The sequence below is a fragment of the Copidosoma floridanum genome, unplaced genomic scaffold (genome assembly GCF_036245765.1).
Source record: "Copidosoma floridanum isolate Cflo_tuat_1 unplaced genomic scaffold, Cflo_Japanese_pri ptg000020l, whole genome shotgun sequence".
Classification (NCBI taxonomy): domain Eukaryota; kingdom Metazoa; phylum Arthropoda; class Insecta; order Hymenoptera; family Encyrtidae; genus Copidosoma; species Copidosoma floridanum.
In genome coordinates this window covers 3,364,452-3,389,688 of record NW_028321897.1, presented here as the reverse complement: position 1 = coordinate 3,389,688, position 25,237 = coordinate 3,364,452, and the positions used below count along the sequence as shown (strand labels likewise).

At 33.3% G+C, this 25,237-nt stretch overlaps 2 protein-coding genes across 2 annotated transcripts in view; both read left to right on the top strand.

Annotated features, from left to right (window-relative positions):
• Positions 1–25,237, top strand: part of LOC106642172 (adhesion G protein-coupled receptor E3) — a 238,238-nt gene that overhangs the window by 132,720 nt on the left and 80,281 nt on the right. The window lies entirely within an intron of this gene.
• Positions 22,093–23,800, top strand: LOC149374312 (uncharacterized). The gene is made up of 2 exons (XM_089593933.1): positions 22,093–22,231; positions 22,673–23,800. The coding sequence occupies exon 2, from the start codon at positions 22,800–22,802 to the stop codon at positions 23,781–23,783; it is 984 nt and encodes a 327-aa protein (XP_089450059.1). The 5' UTR covers positions 22,093–22,231; positions 22,673–22,799; the 3' UTR covers positions 23,784–23,800.

The following is a 25,237-nucleotide window of genomic DNA, read 5'->3' as shown; positions in this document are numbered from 1 at the left end:
ATTTACTCAACAAATTTCCTTTTTATTTGTTTTTTTTTTGTTTTCGTTTTTTTTTCAGATTGACAAACGTCAACGCCGCCGATTCACCTCGCCTAAGATTAAGCAGTTAGAAAAGATAAAAGCCTCCAGTCTGGCTGAAAAGATTAAACAATTTTTTGGGATCGAGGAGAAATGTATTTCAAATGTTAGTTATTTTCAAACTTTTGTTCATAGCTTCAACAAGGGAAATCCAGATTCGGACAGTTTTCCAGAGTACCGTGCAGCTTGCAACTGCATATGCGATGAACAGAAAGGTTCAGATCGGTACATAAGCTTGTTACCCGCTATTTCAGACACTGATAAAAACTAGTAAGCCGTTTCTTCCTCATTTGCATGGATGTTATATTGATATTTAACGTAGTCGTATGTTGATGACTGATTGCGTATTCTTACTCCAACAGTGTCATCACAGGCGTGAAATTTGTTTTGGAAAAGCATACGCTCTACGTCCAGATTCAGCAAGGGAAATTGCTGCCAAACGGTTACATCGATGAAAAAACAGTTGGATGGAAAGACATCGAATATGTCAGCGAAGATACTATTTCTTTGCCACCACACAAACAGAGAATCAAGTATAGGCAACCAAATGACCCAGAAATACGGTTTGACTATCATGATAAGTATGTTTATAAGTTTGATTGGTATGACGGACATAGAATACATCTCGAAGACATTGAAGTACCCACAAACCAAGTCGTTACTGGAGTAAGTTTTAAGATAATAGGATACTCTCTTCCTATTATATATCTGGATGTCCAGGCAAATGTCTTTAACCACAGTAGTGGTTTAATCTCGAATCAGGGCACCTACTGGAACACTGGACAAGGAGATATCTTGACTATAAGTCCAAAAAGGTATGAAAATTTTTTGAACAAGATCAAATATTCGGATATTTCGATTCATGGGTAAAAAGCTTACGTCAACGGCCTAAACAATGTAAGGTTTACTTGAAATGGTTTTTATTCATAACCGAGATGTATTAGAGAGTTGGATGATCCTGCATAAAGTGCCACTATATGAAGTGCCACATTTCATCATGATTATCATTTGAAGACTAAATTACAAAAAAATTAGGCCTTCACTCATAAGTAACAATATTAATAATAGCTTTTTTGTTTTATAAACAATTTTTTTGTAAAACTTGATGCACGTTTTAAGTTTTCGTGTCTGCTCGCATATTGTGCAAAATTTTCCATACATAAGTTTGGATGAAATACCATTGAAATACTATTTTTATTTTTTTTTTTATTCAAGTAAGATTTTTCACCACCAGTAATCTTTTTTTCCTGTTCACACAACTGAAATAAGAAAACTTTTATGGCTATCGTAATATATGTATAACCAGAAATCAATGTGTATTTTAAAATTTCTCTCATGTTGGTTTATGTACACTTGTATTACGTTTTTGCTTCGTTTGTGGCTCTGACGTCTGATAAAAATGTGGTAAAATTTCTATTTTACACAATTTAAAGTTAAAAGCTCTAAACCAATATTCCTATGCAATTTTAGACATCCGCTGTCCCTTGAGCAGTACGACTCGCCACTTTTACTAGATGACGTCGTTAATGTACCAGACGGTATATCTCGTCAATCCACAAGGTTTACTCTATCATCTTATAAAGCAAAAGACGCCGGACAAACCTTATTGCCCTTGATCGACATCCAGCCAGTTGTTTCAAATCCACCTGTACCTCTCTCGGGCATCAGCTTGGATATCAAGAGAGCCAATTCATCCGCAGGATACCTCATATTCAAAACTAAGACACTTGATGAGTTAGCTTATTTTCAAAAGTGGGATGTGTGAATAGTACAAAGAGAAAAGGGAATAAAACAAATGCCACTGTTATACAGAAAACTTTTTTAACAATGATCCCTTAGTGAAAGATAGAATACGATGAATAGTGACAACTCTTGTGTTGCAAAGGAAATCGCACTAAGACACAAAAAGTATTTCTGTAATTTTTATCGATCCAAAACAGTGATTTTTGTCATATTAGTTTTGGTAGATTTCGTATCCTAGATAATATTGGTTAATCATTAATTATCATTAAAAAAGAAAATAAAAATTTTGCAAGCAAAATTTGTTTAATGTATTCATTTAACCAACAGTTATTTTTGTTCTTTCTAAAGTGTAGTGTAAAAAATCACTCACAGGAAGTTGAGGTATCATAAACGTCTGTTTTATCTACATTTTATGGCACATTATATCACGAGGATAATGTTACAATATGCCAAAAAATTAATTGCATTACATACTGTGAAACATATTTAAATAACGTAGAATACTCATTTGAACAATTACGAAAAACCGGACAAAAAATAACCGACGGAAATAATTACTTCAGACCATACACCTTACCTAAAAAAAGCAATTTTTTATTCGTAGCAAAGTATGAAATTAATAAGTCCATAAGCTTGAGGTAGGCTTTAAACGATAAGTGGAAGTGTGTATTTGCGTATTAATAGATATAAGTCATATTTCGAAACAGCATTCTATGGTTGCCCGATTTTGTAAAACCTGCTCTACACTGTAATACAATAAATCATTTTATTAATATAGTACAACTTAATTTTACGACGAAGGAATTGAGATAGTAGCATATCAAAATATACATAAGACTATTCAATGTATGTATATATTTAAAAGGTCTTGATTGTTTACATGTGCTTTTTGTTTCAAGTGTTATTTTAGAGGTTAAAAGGAACAAACGACGAGATCAATGAAACTGAATTGCCATGATCGGTATCAACATACTACAGGGTCTGATTTGGATTCCATTATGACTAATGCAGAGTTACATGTTTTACTATATTCCTATCAATAATGGTTTTATACTCTATTTTGATGATTTTTGAGGTTAGGCTAGAATTATGACATACTTGAAAAGTTCAGCTGTAAATTGTGATGTAGACACAAAAATACACGAGAAAAAAGGGATGTCAGAACTCTGTTATGGAAAAATATTGTTTGCGTACATCGAATTTCTGCTTCTACAATTTTTTTCATTGTTTTTAGAGGTTAAGAAACAGTAGATTCAACGTCAACACTTCAATAAACAAAATGAGTATACAAGTATACTTATGTTATTTTTTGTCCATACTTCCTCTTTTTTGCGTTTTTATGTAATCAATATGGGGTTATATAAAGATAATTTGACTTTTGTACTTTAATAGTTATAATTATTTAATAGTTGATCAATTATTTTTCATTAATATACTCCAAAAATGTTATAATATCTTCATAAAGTTTGCCTTAAACTCGCGATGAGAAATTAAATATCTTGAACCTTTGTAAAGTGAAAAAAGTTACATTCTTTTAACAAATGGTCAGCCTTTCAAAGTTGTTAAATCAAAGTTTAGAAAAAGTCGACTATTTTTTTACAGCATACTTTTTGTACGATATTTGCCGTTAGTGCTTGTACATAAACAAAACCAAACTGAAAATCTACAAATTTTGACTAGTCCTCTGTGCAAGCCTTACATCAAATATGTTAAGTCCATTTCAAACGTCAGAAGTGTATGATAATAAATATGTAATATGAGGTTTGCAGATTGTACCAGTCAAACATGAAAATTATTGAGCTTGATTTTTTATACGGTAGTACTCGGCAGTATAATGCTACAAGTATTATACAAGAAGTATTGTATGCTAAAAACAAAGAAAAAAAAACTTCGTCGTTTCTTTTACGATTTTAATTTTACAAAAGCTGACCATTTATTTTAATGAATATCATGTAGTGCCACTATATGAAGGTTTAAGAGACTTAAAAAAAATCAGTTTGATATGTAAAATGTACTTGATATTTTATTGTTATTAAGATGTAAGTTTTATGAGGTATATTTATACCTCGGAGCAAAAAGGAACGAAATGGGCGTCGTAAGTAGGAAGTGTTACCTGGTTATGAGGCATGCCGAGCTCTCAACAGCCAAGCGTAACCGAAAAGCGACATTACTCACGTTTCCATCTTTCTCTGACTTCCATAGATTACCGCGACACTTTTTAGCACTGAATTTATATGTGACGTTACAAGTCATGAGTTATTTTTCCAACCTGTTTTTCTTTTTTTCTCTTTTATTTCAAAGCACACTAGTACAAAAATTTTATCGCTATCCACCATTATTCGTTGTGCTTGAAAGTTATTACATATTAACTGTTAAATAAATAATAATACTATATTATAATGTTTTAGCTATAATCGTATCAAAAAATTAACATTAAAAAAGCAGATGGTTGGAGAAAACAAGATACAACAACTAAGAAAATATTCATATTTGCTTAAAAAAGCAAATGTCTATGATTACAATTAACATACATATTATCAATAATAATACGAGTGTCTCCGTATGTTTTTTCCCATATTATATAGTTATTAACATTTTGTTCGTAGCTTTGCCTCCCTCACTCTCCATGTCCCCTTGCAAAATATGATTATTTCTCTCTGATCTCACATTATGTTTTTATATGATTTTCCCCCTTACCTTCTTCAGTTGGACCCACTCATCCTCTTACGAAGTACAACTGTTTCTCTTTAATATTTTTTTTTTTTTTATATTTGACCTCCACTTTTCTTTGTGAGAAAAAAAGATGAGTCTCGAGATGGCAGCCATCTCGTGCTTGTATCATTGCAAGATTCTTATGATGACTTAAATGTTAAATCGAATGATTAATAGAAACATATCAAATAAAACTAGGTGTCTTATGATCATATGCAATTTACTTTATTAATTTTTTTTTCCAAAATTTTTGCTCACACGCAGATATACTAGTGATTCTTTTCAAGAAATGCGATGATTATTAACATTAATTTAGTAACAATTATATGAGTTAATAAGTATGGACAACACAAAATTACCTAGCAGACTACCCACTCGACCAATTAAACTGTTACGAATGACGAATGTTGTTTGGTATATAATATTCACTAAATCATTGAATTGTTACTTGATAATGTTAATCATTATTTTACTTCTTAATAAAGCACACCAGTGAATTTGTGTATGAGCAAAACGTTAGAAAAATATAAACTTTAATAAAGTGGATTTTGGTCATTAGGCATCTATTTAATCCTCATAAGGTCCAGTAATGGAGAAAATAGTTTTTGTTTGAAGAACAGTGTATTCAATTAATAATACAACTAACAATACAAAGTTGAAATCACAATTTTCTTAAACAGTCAAGTTTCTCACGATTGTACAAGAAAAAGCTGGTTTATTTTTTTTTCGAAAACCTCAATTTTTACGAATAAAAGCTATTGTATGAGCACCACCAAAAGTCGGAGCGAAGCCGTGAAAAAAAATTTGCTGCGCAGAATAAGCTGGTAACTATACGTACTCAGTACTACGAAGCATTTTTTATCCAACGTTTTTTATCTGTCGTATCGATTTTCACTACAGCGTCTAGACTACACAAGAACAAGCCTCTTGATGATTTTGCAGCACTGGCGGAAGCTGACACTGATGGCGAAGAAAAAAAAAGGCAAAAACACTTTGGGAGCCACTCGAATTTCGAAAGCTTAGCTTCTCGAGCATCTTGTGATGCTGCTAGCTTGGAGATGTTTTTTTTTTTTTTTCAAGTGCGATAGAACGAGGAAGATAAGGGAAGCTTTTTTACCCTATCGATATACTTTGTGGACGGTCAGGACTTACTTTTTTCAAATAGTTGCTAGAGTCACTGTTCGTTTTAGTTGAAAAATTCATTTTTTAAACCAAGGAAAAGTTCTAATACTGTATTTGATAGTATATTTCCATAGGTGCATTATAATACGGAATATTTATATAAGACTAAGAAAAAAGGAAGGTACGAATAAAGGGAACTAATTTTGTAAAAACTGTTAGACTTTTTAAGAATAAACAAATTATAAATCGTTATATATCCTTCATAAAAAATTTATCAAGTGAGTTTTATTCAAACAGAAAAAATTCTTCTATCTATTTAGTTTATTATTGGTTTATGTGAAAAATTGTGAGGCAAGAAATTTTATAATGTACAAATATTGAGTACAACCGTCATGATAATCATTATGACTGTCACACGTGTAACGAAACTCTACAACATTTAATTATACAAAAATGAGTACAGTACAAAATTTTCCATACTATTATGAGATATTAAATTACACAAAATCTATTACAAATTTTTTTAACCCCAAACCATATCTTTCTACCTCACTGAATAAAATCATGAAAGATGAAACATTTGAAACTAAATTAATTAAGTCAGAGTTAATAGTCTACAGAATATAGATCGTTTGTCATGCTGGTATGGCAAAAGTCCAATAAAGGTTGAAAGTTTATTCAACGAAGAAAAAATTGAACAGCAAAGACATCAATTAGTTCAACAATAATATAGGTTGATTAAATAAGAGCTAGAGGCAATACAGAAGCTGGAAATTAAGTCAAACTTCACGTGTGAAATCGTAAAGAAAGAGGAGGTGTTGTAGCTCAACATCACGTTATGAAGTTAAAAACGAGAGTATGAATATACTTAATATTGAATGAGAAAACTTGTGCGTCGTTTCTCAAATTGTTTTACAGACTAAATATACTACCTCAAACTGTTTGACGTTAACGAAAGCTTGTCGTATAGATATTTACCTTGAAACTTGAACAGAGGGCATCTTGTTTCTCAAAGCATTTTTTAATGATCTATAATTTTGTGTAATATTCGAATGTCCTACAATTATACAATGACAAAACAATCAATTGGTTTTAAAATTTTTCTTAGCAGGGTGAAAATCGTCTCAGTTTTCCACAATAATTACCATGGTGGTCAAACAAATCAACACATCAGCGTAGAAATTTAACTACAGGGTTAAAATTAATTCAACAGTTTGATAATAAAAAAAGGCTTTACTAGCTATCTGCCACAGATCAATGTAAAAATCTGCTTCCCAAACGTGAACGGAAAAAATTACTTGAACACCAAAGAGAAATCAGCTGACTGCTAAGGGCACCTGCCAATCGTTTCTCGATTGAAATTCAGGATTTCAAGCGCTGAAAAAATGAACCAAAGGTTCACATGTGTGTACATGCATACGCGCACGAGAGGGTGCACGTTTCGCGAGGCGGTATAGTCATTCGTCCAACGTAGCGTATCTTATTTCCTTCTGAATAATTCAAGCCTCTGGAGCAGAGCGAAAGAGAGTAGGAGTAAGAGAAATGGCTCGTCTGCTTGTAAACTGCAAAAAGCCCGAGCTCATTTTCTTTTCTTTTTTTTTTTTCAGTCAACACGTGCACTGCTCAACTTTTCACAGCTGCTAAAACTTTACCTGTGCACTTTGTTGATAAATATATATGAAATTCTTCGAATCTTCGTTGTAGACTTTGAGTTTGCACGAGTATGTACTATTCGTAACGCTTCTTCATGTAGAAAAAACATTTTTGTCTTACATTAGCTGAAGATCAATGCTGGTAAAATAAATACTTTAATATCAGCTCTTTTAGCGCGCAGCATTAGATTTTTTCGCTTAAAAAATTCGTTACTAGGGGTTTTTTGGTACTATTAGGTTTTTTTATCATGACCTCAAAATGTCGATTTATTCCTATTACAAAAAGAAGCACCTATTTAAACGTCAAAATTCTCACTTTTAGTTCAAAAGCAGGTATTCCATTTGGAAAAATTAAATTCGTTCCTTAAGTGATCGTGGTAGTGAAGATCAATAAAAAATCAAAGATCACTGTTAGGTGCTGCCCTCCTCTTCAAAGCTTGTCAACTTTTTATAAATTTTTTTTTATTGAGAGCTTTCCCGGTGTGATATTCAAGTGAATAGATTAAAATGTACCACCGTTCATGTACAAGTAAAAAGTGTGCTTAGTCGTACTTCCTACATTGACTCCTCGTATCTGCACTAAGCTTCATAATAAAATAAGCAAAAATAGCAAAGCCAACGTCATTCTCATAACTTCAAAACGAAACGATCCACGTAAAGGCCCTTATTCTCGCGATTACCGATATGCGCCTTTTATCTCACACGTGAGCACGTCTCTCAGAAAAATTATGGAAAACCCTACCAATAAATCTTCCCACCCTCTGGATCTCATTCATCGCCCTTCCGAAGATTCCGTTTCACGAACAGGTTGTCGGTAGCCCTGTTAACTCAAGCTATTCAGCACCCTCCTCCCTCAAAAAAAAAAAAAGAAAATAGCAACACCAGCATCAAAATGCCCGTTGAATAGTTTGCGTGTACCAGCAATGACGTGTGCCAGTTGTTCGTTGTTTTCCTCAGACGAGCGTAAAAATAAGCGAAAAACAAAGAAGAAGCTACAAGTGGCCAGTAGTGCTAGAAAATAAAAAAGGGGTGGAAGAGTGAGAGCGCATACGACGGTGTAAATTGTGCAGAGCCCCATTGTCCGCGCCGCATTGTCCGTGCATGCACGGGCTACTTGCGCGCTATTACTCCTGGCCAAGAAAATATGGGCTTTTCGTGAACGTATTTTTTTTGTTGCACTGCATTTTTACTTTTTTTTTGCTGTTTTTTTATTATACAATTTGGAGGTCTTTGGGGGTTCGAGGCAAACAGTATCGTTGAAGATGGCATATCTGTGCGCTTGATCAAAAGACACGTAGCTGTACGGGTGAAGCATCTCTGGATATCGATATTCCTGAGATTTTCTCGATCAAATACAAAGGGCAAAGTCGAGGTAAGGCAGTAGAGAGAATCTTTGATAAAAACATGCTTGGGAAGACGCGGAGAGTTATTAAACAGGAAAGACTGCTGTTGCGCTAGTTTTAAAGAGTTTGATGTTTGGTCCTGCAGGTGAAATTTACTTTCGCAAGAAAATGTTTTTTTTTTTCTGAGGATTACTGTCACTCTTCAATAAATAATGAAAAATAATACCTTAAATAAGATCATACAAGAGTTTATACCAAAAATACTGAACTGTTTTGATGTAAATTGACGTTATCGTTTATGTTTACTTGTTACTGAGCCATGCTTTGTGGCAGAGAAATGAACTCGAGTTCGAATTACACTAAAAAATGAGTTTCTTTAAAATTTAAATTTAACACTGTGAACTTCTGTTAAAGTCTGACCGAAGCCCTCCATGCTTTATCGTAGTCTTGCTTTCTGACTATGAGCGTAAGTAACAATATGAGCAATAATTGAAAGTTAATAAAAGTATTTGGTATTTCCATTACTAGAATACACAAGATCGTTTCAAAAGTATTCTCTATTACTGTAGACTGACGGAAGATATTTCATAAAGTTTCATAAAATTTGATTCCTTTGACAAGTTAAAAAAAAGTAATATAGCACGTCATGACGTCCAAAAGATTTTTTCCGCAATCTACGTCTATTCGTTGACACGAAGGATATATTGACTTAAAAAAGAAAAAAAAATATCAAGAGGCAAAGGGAAGAAAACGAGAGTGAGGTTTGAATTTAAACGACAGTGAAACTATTTTACTCGGGTCCCCCTTGACACGCGATTTCTCAATCCGCAATGGAACTTGGAGAAGTTTAAAGTACACCCTAAACTTTCCAAATTATCTGCACTATTTTATTTTTCACGACGACTAAGTTTATCTCTGCTACGGTTTAGTCTCTTTAAAATTTGAACATTTTATGCGAATGAACGAAATTAAGCTCTCTAATATTGATAACACCAAGACGCGACTTTTGCATCATCATCATGTACGATTAAGTGTTTCAAAAGCAAGATCAATTAAAACGGCCCAATGCCTTACTGATCCCACCTATTTTATGCATGTTAATTTAACAATTCGTCTACTGATTTCAATCTTCATTTTCGATTTACTTCTGTGATTCATATCTAAGTATTCGTACTTTTTTACTACTGCAGTAATACACATACTACTTGTTAAAATAACCCTTGTATAGAAATGATTATTCTACTGATTTCAATCTTCATATTGGATCCACTTTGTTCACTTATTGCTGACTATTGGTACTCCTGTACCACGGAATCCCATACAAATCAATAAATTAAAAAAAAAAACGACTTTTAATTTAAACCACCTCAGTAATAAAGAAAAAGGCTACCCAATTTCAACCCATCCCCAATAAGTTTAGTCATATATTAAGCAACTTTCAAAGTACAGTAAAAGCTATGGGACGTAAAATGTACCCACCAAACTATTAACGCGTCCAGGTAAATGTTTTCCATGTACGTAAGCTCAACGGATACCAAAAGTTGGAAATAAAAGCAGATGCTCGAGAAAACATCCTTAACGACGAAAAGAGGCCAAGTAAACTGTTACTGCGCCAAGGTAGAACGACATCGCTGTCATTTCCGTCGTTGAGTACGCAGTAGTAAAAAAGAAAAAAAAAAAGTACGTCTTTCCTTAAATAATACAGTTTCGTTTTGAACAACGGCACGAGGCCAATATGCACCCACGCAGCTAATGGCATTTCTCGTGAGGTGAGCGTGTAGGTATGTCAACAGCGTTTTTCACGGAGCTGCCGCGAAATCGTAAGGCTTCAGCGTGTATTTCGTGTATACAGGGTATATGGATTTTCATGGAAAATTGTAAGGTCGTGTCCGAGTAGTTTGCGCGAAAAGCAATTTCTTCTCTGATATTGGGAGCTGCGTGGCTGAATGGCGCTGTTGATGCCCGGAAAATTGCGCTCCAACTTTCTCTTTATTCGAAATTGCATTGCTTCCCGATTATTATTGTCACCCGGCAGGTGGAAATATTTCGTTGGAAACTTCCAATGTAGAATGAAAATAGCGTGCAAAAAATGCACGCGTTTTATTAATTTGTTCAACTGTTTCCGTGAATAACTCGATGCAATCTACGTTGTTTTTGAAAAATTCATAGCTCAGAATTTTCAAAGTTTATTGTTGCTCACAGTTTGCAACGACATTCGTCGACAACCAAGTTCCCCTGCGGTAAACACTTTATCCTCCAAGCGATTGTATACTTTGTGTACTTTGTAGGTCCATTATGACGAATTAAATTGGTACGAAGCAAGTTCCTGCAAAGTGCATTGGGAATTTCAATTTGAATAATTCAAGTTTGTTATCATAGCAGTCATGGCACAAGTAAATCCGTGCGTGCCAATTTTATTGGGTTTTCCGAGCTGTCGTTGCTTTGAAATTTCTTATGCATCATTATCCAATGTGTGTAACGCAACATTTCAATATTAATGGTACGTCCTTGTATTTGATAGAATTACATTTCACCAAGTCTTATTGGCATCTGTTTGTTATAAGAATGCATAGATGTATTGATTACGTCTTGTTGTTAGCTGATAGTCAAGAGCGCAAAAGCACAACCGTGAATTTTCATCACCTTAGTATTGGCAATGACTTTAATAAATTATTAATCAAACCAACATGAACGTACATTATTTTTAAAACTGTATTATCTGCAAATTTCATTTGAGTGGAAAACTACGATTAGCTTTGATTAATTGAACATATTTTTATTTCCAGATCAACAATAAACTTTGTTTGATGAAAACACGTAAACGTAGTAATTAAGTCTTTAATTAAGAATAAAAAACTGTAAGTATAAAATGCGGTATATATATATACCACGAGTGGACATAATATCTCTGAAAACGGAAAATAGTAAAGAAAAACGTGGAAAATCTATTTTCGTGTGGGATTTGCAGTCAATTGACTACTACAACGAATATGCTGTGTGACGCCAGCCGCATGATTCATGCATGTGCACCCCCCACCGGGCGTTCAAGTATCCGTGTATTCAACTACGCGTCGCTATTCATTATACATCACGGCTCGAGTCGCAAAAGGGAATATCGTGTTTGAAGGGTGGCTCCCTTTGACAGACTAAGCTCGGCACATATTTAATTACACGCGGCGAGCGTGTACGTGGCGATGGCTTTTCACGAGCAATTGCCGACGTTCCATTCATTGTAAAAATTCATCAGCACCGCTCGATCCGGTACCAATTGAAACAACTGCTCATAAGTTCCCGAGAACAAAGTATCGATTTTTCTCTGGATCTTGATTAAATTAGGTGCACCGCGCCACTCTTGAGAATAAAATACAGACGAGCCAAAAATATTACCCAAAATCCAAATTCAGTACGAGTTATCACGTCAAAGACAAGGGAAACAGAGAGCGGGAGCTTACTCCGTTCATAGAATTTCATGCAGAGCATAACTAATCGGTAAAGTAATAGCAGTCCTAGACCTGAGTAACGATGACTGGGGAATAAGCCAAGCAAGCAGTTGCCGCGCGTTGGCTCCGAGGGTCATATAATACATCCCTCCCTCCCTACGCGTACCATTTACGCTGTATAGGTGCAACCTATACAGACGCGTGAACGTGGCGGTGGTATAATCGAGTCGGCGGCTTTAATGCAGTGTCCTATACATGTACCCCACCTTCGTCACAGTATCATAAGTACCAACGGGAATGTAGCGCAGGTGCACGTGAAGTCAGCATATTCGTAGCTACGACGACGGTGCTCTCTGGAGTATGTCGAAGTCTTTGGAAAATTGTATTTTCAAGGAGACTGAAATATTAAAGTGTATTGTTATCTTATCTGTTACGAATAACCACTGTGTTTACAGCCAAATGTCTCTATTCTCGACGCGGGGAGAGTGGTAGCCCGAAAATTTACCGGATTCGATGGAAATTACGGTTATACTATGCTCGCTTTGGCTCGGCTTTTAATTAATTTCGAGCATCTGCTCGACGCAAGTTTTACTTGCAATTCTGGTGGATGAAAAAAAAAAACGTGAATCAGGTCATTCGTTCGAGTATCCGTGACTGTAATTTCATCGAAAAAAGAAACGAGATTTCGTGATTTTGTATGTATCTTTACGGTGTAATCCAAGGATTGAAATGGATAGTTTACCATATAATCAACAAACGAAGGAACATGACATTTTGAACTGTGATGGGAGTGCCCTGCAAACTTCTTCGTATTCCAGTTGAGTTTCTCTAACTAAGTAGTGGTTTTATGAAAGTTTCAACACGTGTGTACCTACATGCACATGTCCATATAGTGTGGGCAGTGAGCGCTTATTGGAGATTCAATTTAAGTATTGTTTACATGTTTAAGTTTGAAATGAACTGAAATGGTTCCTGAGAAATCAAATTGCAAAGTTTGCCGCTTATACATGGGTTCTTGAGGGATGCCCCAGAGGTATCATTTTAAAGATGCATATGATTTAAAATTTGAACGCAATGCTGTTAGTCCAATCATGTGGTTTGGACCAAAACAGAAGATGTTAGATTTTTCACATTTTTTTAACAACAATTATTACGTGTTAAAGCTTGTACTTGTATAGTATTTTATAACTAATCACCATTCAGTATATTTATTACTATGCGTCTAAAAAATCTGGACTTGGTGACTGTATTTTTAAAAACGTTAGATTCTTTAATTGAGCAGAAGTTAGAACTTTTCAGTTATTGCATTGATAAAAAAACGATAATTATTTTCCAAGTATGATTTGTCATAAATGAATAATTAACCAAAGGCCAAAATTTTGTAAGTATCTTCATAGATTTACTTACTGTATTACTTATATGTCATTTTTTAATTTTCACTCATCTTAAGTTAGTCATTGATGACGCATCATACTTGGAAAAAGTTAATCATTGATGACGTACTGTACGGGGAAAAAATTTAATTTTTTTAGTTTTTAGTCTTACGTCAATAAGAAATGAATTAAGAAATCGTTAAAAAAATCGTCATCAACCACGTCTGAAGATTAAATCACCAGTGAATGTAAGAAATCGAGTAAAAAATCGTCATTTTGGCGATAAGTCGGCATCTGGTCACCCTGCCATATATACGTGCCCCACAACAATTTTTAATAAAAATATATACTTTTTTACTGTTGAAAAGTAATGTTGGTATTTGCTATTGTTAATGTTGCGCGATGGTTAACTAAATCCAGTGACATACATTCAGAAGGACACGCCACATCTCCCTGACCTACCTGCCACTCGTTATCCCTTATTCTTATAGTTTTGCTAAAATGACGACTGTCACAGCCGTACCAAGTCCCCCCCCCTTGTACTCGACTCAGTTTGTTTACGTATCTATTGTGGGTGACAAAATTAATACGTATCAGCATGGAAACAATGCGTTTGTTACTTATTGGTCATTTGTAATAACATGTGTATCAAAGTTTAAAATACGTTCAGAAACAACAGTGACATCCCAGTGTGTTTTTACTAAAAGAAACTTTTGAGATTATTACACCACACTGGCCCCCTTGATATGCGTGCAAATTTCACTCTAGCGCAACTCCTCGTTTCTAATTATGTACGTGCAATTATCGTTTAGCTGTCCTGCATAAAATAATTGTCGCAGTGCGCACGTTTGTGAATAGTAGAGCCATATACAGAGACAGAAATATTTTTCACTCTCGAAATTTTGAGCTCTGCTTAAAGTACAAATGCGCCTCAACAATAACGAGGTGCGAAATCCACGCATGAGTATACACAAGCCTGTACACTGTATACCGCTAAGTCGCAGGTGAGAGAAAATTTTAGCTTGCTAGCCCGTGCGCTTGCATAAATTCATTAAATTAATTTCAACCGCTGCACGAGCACGTAGCACTTACGAAATAATCGTGCATTGGGATATTAAGCGTATAGGTGCATGTGTATGCGCTGCGGATGAATATGTTACAATTAAATCGCTGGTCGTCGCTAGTTACACGCACCTGCATTATTTGGATGGTGCGTTGTGCTTATACTTTACGAGGATCAATTAAGTGTGGTGATTGGGGATGAAAATTTGTTACTCATGAATTTGTCAATCTATTTAACAAAATATCATCGGAGTAACTCGATAGACGAATGCGTTTTGTCATCAATACTTAATAAAGAGTTTTATTAGTTTGGTTTTTTTAAAGATTAAAAAAAAATTATTCATCATTTATCGCTTTTTCTAGTTTCGTCAACTATACTGTTTCGGGTTTTTTTCATTTTTTTAAAAGCATGTACGAGCAAATAACTCGACTCTCGATTAAAACAGGAGTGACCGTGAATTTGAAGATCACTTCTGGGAAATAGCTCAAAGCGAACGCTAATCCAGACTCATGAAAGAGAACGACAAAAAGAACGGAACTGCAGGAAGTCCGATCGCTCTTTGCAATTCATTCAGGCTCGGTTCGCACGGTGGATCAAATAAAGAGAATCAATCGACACACCAGTGGCTCTGGCGGAAATCGGTGGTTGTTCTCGGATTTCGCAAAAGTACCATTTTAGAACTTTATATGTATATATATATATATATATATATATATATATATTTATGTATTTGTAAAAGTTTTTCTGTTTTGTAAAAGATTGTTTTAATTAATTTTAGGGTTCCAACGTTGTGACTTGGAGATTTTTTTTAAAGATTACCACCAATAATAGGCTTAACTGGGTATGCTTCTTCAAGATTTTTTTATGTCAAAATCGGCAGGGAACAAAATTTACTGCAAAATGTTTGTACGATCTTCTGAAAAACTACTTTTCAAGGGCTCTAAATTAGCTAAAAGTTCGATAATATTGATTTACAATTACACTTTGATCAAACCCCACATTCCCGAGTGGGATTTTGAGGTAATATCAACATTTTCTGTAAGGCACTCACTGAAAATAAAATTGTGCAATATTTTTCCACCACGAAAATTCTCACGTCTTTTCCAAAACCCCAAAATTTTACCTTGAGTCACTAACAACGTTGTGATACCAGCAAAAAGACTGTGTCTATTTTTTGTCACCCGCATAAGCACTACACTCTCCAAAACTCCATTTGACACGAAACCCGTCCGTATACATTAGAAATGAAGTTAATGCGAGCAAAGCACGACGTATGTGTATACGCAAAATGCATTCGAAGCCATACAGCAGTTTCAAGCTGTGGAGCATAACAAATTGACGATTTCATTAACCCGTACGCCGTTGAAAGGCTCTGCCACCCAAGACATATTATCACAGAACGCGCCAGAGTTACCGTGGCTACGATATAGCAAACGCAATTTGCGCGGTACTTTACGGGAGCGATACGTGCGTCAAAGATAGAAAGATTTCTCATCCGCATCGACGTGACAAGTTGCACCATATCAATGGCCCATGTATCGTGCGAAGCGATTTTTAGGAGATTCAAGTGAGAAACGGACTTGTGCTTGTAACCGTAACGGGTGCAAACGGGTACAATCGTTATTTCCTTTGACTCGGAGAATTACGGCAGCGTAAGTGTTGCGAGCCGTACGGGTGTGGGGGAGACTGACTGGGTCGAGTGGGTTGATTTATAGGTTTTCGCAAGCCTAATGGGAGCTCAATCGATGTTTGATTTATTACATTTCTGATGATGCAGCTGTTAATCGAACCGATAGTGGAGGGAGTTGGACACCGTTTGGAATTCGCGGTAAAAACGTTAAGGGAGGAATTCTTGGAATAGATGGCTGATTAACCTGCTTCATTACTTTTAAGGAAATTTCGCTTTTACATATGGGAAGTATTGCATCGGTAAAAAATTTAATATTTTATAAAAACACATGTCAGAAATGTAATTTTTTTGTAATATTAAAAAAGAATGTGTATGGTATACATGGGTCATTCTACGCAAATTGGCATATTTTAAGGAGATTCCAGCGAGTAGGGATATCAACCCGCATCTTAGAGCCCTAATTTGCTCAAAAAACTTTAATAGTTGGCACCACTGCCCAAAGAAAATCATAAGCTAACCTATGGAAATACAATTCGATAAGTTACAAATAGAAAATCTCATGATTTCTTCCAGTTATCTATATTTTCACGACGGCATTCGAAAAATGAAGTAATAACCTACAACACGTGTGTACTGATAATACCCGACACTTTCGATTCGAGTTGCAATTCATTTGTCTTTGTATACCTGCCATTAGCGCTCTAGTTCAAAAAGCGAGCTTCAAACACGCATATCTCAAGACTTTGTCTGGTTATGGGTATAAAAAAGGGTACCCTTAGATTCAGCGTTATTTCAACTATTTAATGAGATATTATGGCGATACAAAGGCGCTGAGACCTCCTTAAGGCCGGAATAGAGAAACAATTTAATTGTTGAAACATTTTTAGAACAAAGTTCTTTATGTCGCGTACTGGGGGGCTGGAATTTTAAAAACGACAGATTTGTATGAAACGGAAGTCGCTTACCGGAAGTCTCTTCCTCCTCTCCCCCACAATAATTTTTATTTAACTTTGAATTTTTTCTTCTACAACTCTAAAAAAAAAAACACTTTCTAAGAATGAAATTTAAACCCTCCACCACCTGCATACGAGTCGAGTATCTTACCCACTCTGCTTCGAGTGCTGCCGACTTAAAAATTACGGTTTCTTATACTTATCGTGTTGTTCGTAACTTATTTCTCATTTTCATATGCATTCACTGATAATACATTCAATTAATGATAAATTACATATTTGATTATTTATTAAAACAAAGTTCATTATGTCGCATGTTTAGGGGGCTGGAATTTTAAAAACGACAGATTTCCATAAAACGAAAGTCGCTTACTAGAAGTCTCTTTGTCTTAAAAAAAAAATTTTTTTTCTAATTAATAAATTGAAAAAAAAAAAAATTTTATTAGCATAAATATGGTTATGTAGAATAAACCAAATAAGGCGCGTTATTACGCATTAAATATAAGTATTTGATGCATAAAACACCGACCAATTTTTTTTAAAGCTGATGTTCTTATGGCATTAAAATAATGCTAATAATTACTATTATGAATAAATTAATTATTAAAATAAACGTATACAATAGAGTTGCAGACCGTGTCAATGGTTTTTAAGGGTACTTATTTCGAATTTGAAAAAAAAAAATTATGTTACAATGTCACATAATTATATAAATATAGTAATTTATTAAATCAATAAAAAATAAATTATGTAAGATCATTACATATGTATATTTCGAGTTACACATCATTTTAATGGTTTTTAAGGGCGCTTATTTTAAATTTGATAAACAAATAATGGCAAAATGTCATTAAATAGTTATATAAAAATAAAACAATAATTATATTAACTGGCTATACAATTGCAAAGACATAAGAAAAAAAATAATTTGAAAAAAATTTATGTACAGAAAATAAATTTAAAAAATTTAATCAAAATGCAATGATAAACAATTAAAAAATAAAAATAAAACGAAAGGTATGAAATCAAAATAAAAAAATTAAAAAAAAAAAATGCAATAAGTAAATATGAAATGATGAGAAAAATAAAATGGAAAATAATACTAAAAATAATTAAAAAAATGAACTCAAAGAGAGCGAATAAAATCTGAAAAGACCTAAAAAAATGAAATAAAATGGAAAACGAAATAAAATATTAGTACAGAAAATAAAGTTTTGAAAAATAAAAATAACGAAATGCATTTAAGAAAAAAAATTGAAGAAAAAAAAGTTATGAAATGAAATATAAAAAAAAAATTAAATAAAATAAAAAAAGACTTGAAAAATACAATGAAATGAAAAAAAAAAAAAATAATAAATCGAATAAAAAAAGGAGATTAAATAGAAAATAAAAAATAAAAACAAATAAAATAAAAATAAGAAAATTTAGTTGAGTACTCACGATAGTGGAACTTTGTAAGTACTGTATCTATGCATGACGTACTCTCAAAGTTCAAGTATCGTGAGTACTCAACTAAATTTTCTTATTTTTATTTTTTTTCTTTTCATTGTATTTTTCAAGTCTTTTTTTATTTAATTTGATTTTTTTTATATTTCATTTCATAACTTTTTTTTCTTCAATATTTTTTTTTTAATGCATTTCGTTATTTTTATTTTTCAAAACTTTATTTTCTGTACTAATATTTTATTTCGTTTTCCATTTTATTTCATTTTTTTAGGTCTTTTCAGATTTTATTCGCTCTCTTTGAGTTCATTTTTTTAATTATTTTTAGTATTATTTTCCATTTTATTTTTCTCATTATTTCATATTTACTTATTGCATTTTTTTTTTTTAAATTTTTTTATTTCGATTTCATACCTTTCGTTTTATTTTTATTTTTTAATTGTTTATCATTGTATTTTGTTTAAATTTTTTAAATTCATTTTCTGTACATAAATTTTTTTCAAATTATTTTTTTTCTTATGTCTTTGCAATTGTATAGCCAGTTAATATAATTATTGTTTTATTTTTATATAACTATTCAATGACATTTTGCCATTATTTGTTTATCAAATTTAAAATAAGCGCCCTTAAAAAACATTAAAATGATGTGTAACTCGAAATATACATATGTAATGATCTTACATAATTTATTTTTTATTGATTTAATAAATTACTATATTTATATAATTATGTGACATTGTAACATAATTTTTTTTTTCAAATTCGAAATAAGTACCCTTAAAAACCATTGACACGGTCTGCAACTCTATTGTATACGTTTATTTTAATAATTAATTTATTCATAATAGTAATTATTAGCATTATTTTAATGCCATAAAAACATCAGCTTTAAAAAAAATTGGTCGGTGTTTTATGCATCAAATACTTATATTTAATGCGTAATAACGCGCCTTATTTGGTTTAATCTACCTAACCATATTTATGCTAATAAAACTTATTTTTTTTTTCAATTTATTAATTAGAAAAAAAAATTTTTTTTTAAGACAAAGAGACTTCTAGTAAGCGACTTTCGTTTTATGGAAATCTGTCGTTTTTAAAATTCCAGCCCCCTAAACATGCGACATAATGAACTTTGTTTTAATAAATAATCAAATATATAATTTATCATTAATTGAATGTATTATCAGTGAATGCATACGAAAATGAGAAATAAGTTACGAACAACACGATAAGTATAAGAAACCGTAATTTTTAAGTCGGCAGCACTCGAAGCAGAGTGGGTAAGATACTCGACTCGTATGCAGGTGGTGGAGGGTTTAAATTTCATTCTTAGAAAGTGTTTTTTTTTTTAGAGTTGTAGAAGAAAAAATTCAAAGTTAAATAAAAATTATTGTGGGGGAGAGGAGGAAGAGACTTCCGGTAAGCGACTTCCGTTTCATACAAATCTGTCGTTTTTAAAATTCCAGCCCCCCAGTACGCGACATAAAGAACTTTGTTCTAAAAATGTTTCAACAATTAAATCGTTTCTCTATTCCGGCCTTAAGGAGGTCTCAGCGCCTTTGTATCGCCATAATATCTCATTAAATAGTTGAGATAACGCTGAATCTAAGGGTACCCTTTTTTATACCCATAACCAGACAAAGTCTTGAGATATGCGTGTTTGAAGCTCGCTTTTTGAACTAGAGCGCTAATGGCAGGTATACAAAGACTAATGAATTGCAACTCGAATCGAAAGTGTCGGGTATTATCAGTACACACGTGTTGTAGGTTATTACTTCATTTTTCGAATGCCGTCGTGAAAATATAGATAACTGGAAGAAATCATGAGATTTTCTATTTGTAACTTATCGAATTGTATTTCCATAGGTTAGCTCATGATTTTCTTTGGGCAGTGGTGCCAACTATTGAAGTTTTTTGAGCAAATTAGGGCTCTAAGATGCGGGTTGATATCCCTACTCGCTGGAATCTCCTTAAAATATGCCAATTTGCGTAGAATGACCCATGTATACCATACACATTCTTTTTTAATATTACAAAAAAATTACATTTCTGACATGTGTTTTTATAAAATATTAAATTTTTTACCGATGCAATACTTCCCGTATGTAAAAGCGAAATTTCCTTAAAAGTAATGAAGCAGGTTGATCGACCATCCATTCCAAGAATTCCTCCCTTAACGTTTTTACCGCGAATTCCAAACGGTGTCCAACTGCCTCCACTATCGGTTCGATTAACAGCTGCATCATCAGAAATGCAATAAATCAAACATCGATTGAGCTCCCATTAGGCTTGCGAAAACCTATAAATCAACCCACTCGACCCAGTCAGTCTCCCCCACACCCGTACGGCTCGCAACACTTACGCTGCCGTAATTCTCCGAGTCAAAGGAAATAACGATTGTACCCGTTTGCACCCGTTACGGTTACAAATACAAGCACAAGTCCGTTTCTCACTTGAATCTCCTAAAAATCGCTTCGCACGATACATGGGCCATTGATATGGTGCAACTTGTCACGTCGATGCGGATGAGAAATTTAATCCCATTTTTGTATCTAAAACCTGAGGAATAATTTGACGAAGTAAAGTTTAATTTGACATGTGGAAAACTTACTTGCACCTCGTTTATCTGATCCTGTGACTCTCTCAAAGTTTTTATTGAGAAAAAGACGTTATTCAAAATAATAACGTTAAACATTATTGCTCTCCTTGTAATGTTTTATCGATATTTTTTACTTTGTTTGAATTTCGCGCCTGCATTTTCAACGTCTACCCATTCGTGTTTCAGACAACTCGTTTGCGCTAATTGCATGCACAATACTTTTACGGATACAATTTTTCATAATAATACCTAGAACATTATTTGTATAACTAATATATATGGGGCATTCTTTTTAATACTTACCCCCCTGTCCAAATTTAAATCAAGAAAAAGTCGAATTTTGCATTAAATAAGGCTTTATTGTATTTTAATTCAGTATAATCTAATATTATATCATACATTCTTTTTATTCTTCAATTGCAATATGATAAGATTTCAAGATATTTGCTCATTTTAACATTTTTTACGGTCTTCATCAACAGTCAGAGTCATGCCATCAGCCGCCATTTTTTATTTTCGGAAAGAGCCACTCGTTATCGTAAACTACAGGCTTTAAGGTACAAAATAGTGATTTATTACAATTTTTTAGCTGCTTCCATTTTTGGACAGCAGGGGGGTAAATATTAATAAGAATGCCCCATGTATATATATATATATATATTCTCGTCATACTTAGTTGTGGATGGTCAATGACCTCTGCTACGTCATGCGTTGCCGAGGAGAACCACAAAATGCGCCTACAAATACCAATTATTTTGTCATTAACAACACGATGCTTATCGAAAGAAATAGATAATACTTCGTCCAAGTCAGCTTTACTTACTTTTTCAGTCCATATGCATTTCAAGTGATGAACTCGACAAATCCCTCAAGAGTATTGTTTCAATATACTTCGAGCGATCATGTAGTTCAATTTTACATATATTTCTCTTCATAAAATTGTTTGATTCCAGTACATTAGAACTAAATTTCGTTGTACTAACGGTTCAGAACAAAAGTGATTATAAACGCAAGTTGTTAAATGCAGCATGTGATTTCACAGCATTACTGAAATACAGCAGTTTGGACAGGATTTGAAAGGTTAGTTTCTCTTTTAATAATGATAAAATTGCTTCATATCTAAAGCGATGAAACACAACATGACGCCATAATAAATTTTTGTTGCTAACTTTGCCTACAATGATATTTATTTCCAATAATATTTGATATCTTTATCTATTTGAGACATTTTTGAAGTACAATAAATGCACTAAATCAACTAAGAAAGATCGAACACTATTGTGTAAACACTTGCTTGCATACTATGGAGGTAGACTATGGAAATAAAATTAACTTGTTTTAACGCAACAAAGCTAAAAATGGTTTTCATGTAAATTTCATCACCACATTTTATTTTTATTTTTTACATTTCAAACTTTATTTTCCCGAGGTGACAAGTTTTTAACTTAAAGTAAGCGAATGATAACGTAATTTAGTTCTACCTGAAGCAACTGATATATTTTGTTTTTTTTTTTCAAACAGGTGCATACCTTTTTTTTCAATCACTACCGTTTGAACCACCAGAAACAACACCAACGAAGCTACTCCTTATTGTTTTATCGCAACATCCAGTGTTACATCTTTTTTGTAACAAATTTCTTATACGAACATGTTTAATAGTCGTAAGCAAGATTCCAGCCAAGAGAGGGAAAATGGTGGAAACTGTTCGAAGAGTCTCCATTGCTGCGAATTCTGTGAAAAAACATTTTACCATCCCAGTCAGCTTATTCGCCACAGGCGCGTTCACGATAGTCATATTACCGAGAAGCCCTACAAATGTACCGTGTGCTCGCAAGACTTCATTGAACATAATGCTTTTTTACATCACATGCGTATTCACTCTAACGAAAAACGTTACCCCTGCAACGAGTGTCCACAAGCCTTCAAACACAAGTCTCATCTCACAACTCACATGCGCATTCATAGTGGAGAAAGACCTTACCAATGCAACGAGTGTTCACGAGCCTTTAGACTAAAATATAATCTTTTAGCTCATCTGCGCACTCACTCTGGTGAAAAACCTTACCGATGCAACGTGTGTCCACAAGCCTTCAAACATAAACGTAGTCTCATAGTTCACATGCGCGTACACTCTGGTGAAAGACCTTATCGATGTAACCAATGTTCACTAGCCTTCAAACAAAAGACTCATCTGACAGCTCACATGCGCACACACTCTGACGAAAAACCTTACCAATGCAACGAGTGTCAACAAGCCTTCAAACACAAATGCAGTCTCATAGTTCACATGCGCGTACACTCTGATGAAAGACCTTATCGCTGCAATGACTGTTCACTTATCTTCAAGTATAAACATTGTCTCAAAAAGCATGTTCGCACTCACTTGGATGAAAGACCTTACAATTGCAGCCTGTGCTCGCAAGTCTTTAATAGTAGCATCAATTTGTCAAGACATAAGCAGATTCAACATACTTATCGGTGTGAAGTGTGCTCACAAACTTTTGAGCAAATCGACGGATTCATTCGTCATATGTGTAATCCGCATCTCTTTTACTGCGATGTTTGCCAAAAATATTTTGCTACCGCATCTTATCTCAAGATGCATCATTTGTATATTCATGATAAGCTTTGAATATTGAAGAGTCATGTTACCACACAGCAATGTAACAATATTTAGAAGATATTCAGGATTTTGAATAAATATACAAATGTTCAAGTGATGTTGTATGTCTTTTTCAATATTTTGCATAATTGCTCGTCACATACAATACCAAAAGCAGAATGACCAGTAAATACTTATGTTACATTGTCACTTTTTCCTCTTAGCCAAGAACCTCGAACCCATTCCCAATTCAATTATTATTATGGCCCAATCAGTCTGTGAGTTTACAATGCTGATTCGCAGACAACAAACATGCACTAAGTAAGAATACGGTTACATGTAAAAAATTGTATGAAAGACAGGGTTTTCTTTGAGAATTTGGAATTGTAACCTAACACGAAAAATTTGTAACAGTAAAAAAATGGTTTTTTGCAAGTACAGAGAAAATTAAGCTGATAGAGAAAGTTGTAAGTACTAAAGTTCTCTTTTGATTGATTGTATTATACAATGGCAATTTTGTAATACATAGAGAAAAACACAAACAAATGTTAAAAATCGTGTTTACTTATTGTTAATTTTTATAACTATAAACTAATTGCTTGGTAAAATAACACCGTTAGTTTGCTGCTATTTTATTAATCCATCATACATCAACATCACATACCTATTTTAAAAAGTCTTGTGTTTTTTAATAAATAAATAAAAAATTTACCAAACTACTATATTGAGCTTTTTTAATTTTTAACCTTTACTGTTGAAACATACAGTTGTGAAATACTTGTTATGCAGTAAAAAAAATATTACAACATTTTAACAACAAATATTTTAAGAAGTGACGTTAAACCTGTACTTGCATCGATTTTGTTTACGCAAAAAAACCCTAGTGGATCCTAAAGTTTATTTTTGTCAAAAAAGTAAAAATGATCAATAAAATGACAAAACTGGTCTCAATTCATTAAAACAAAGATTCTTCATCTATTTTTTTTTTTTAGTACCTAATTTCAATTGAAAATTTCAGAAAACGTATTTATATGATGTTAAAAGCTTTCCATTACAAAGTTTTCTTTGTACGGAGTTGTAATTTCATAACATATACATCGTAATGGTGGGTAATACAACTTCTTGTCACAAAATTTTTTGTAATCTTTATATATATAGCGAACGTAATAGTGGCTAGCAAAACTGTAAAAAATATAGACTGTAAATTGGTTCGAACTCAGATTACGTGGTAATAATTCAAATGATATTTTTAGGTTGTAAAAATAACCGTTATTTGTAAAGTATTACCTCAATTACCCTTTCCTTTTCCAGAACATAATAAAACTTAACGTTTCACTAAATTATCCTTGATTAAGACAAAATAATTGAAGTGTAAAATAGAAATGATTGTAGTAACATTGTAGCGTAAGGGTTGAGTACGTTACGCAGTGTTTGTTATCAAGATAAAACTATACACACTTCTAAGTTGAAAAAATTTGATGATT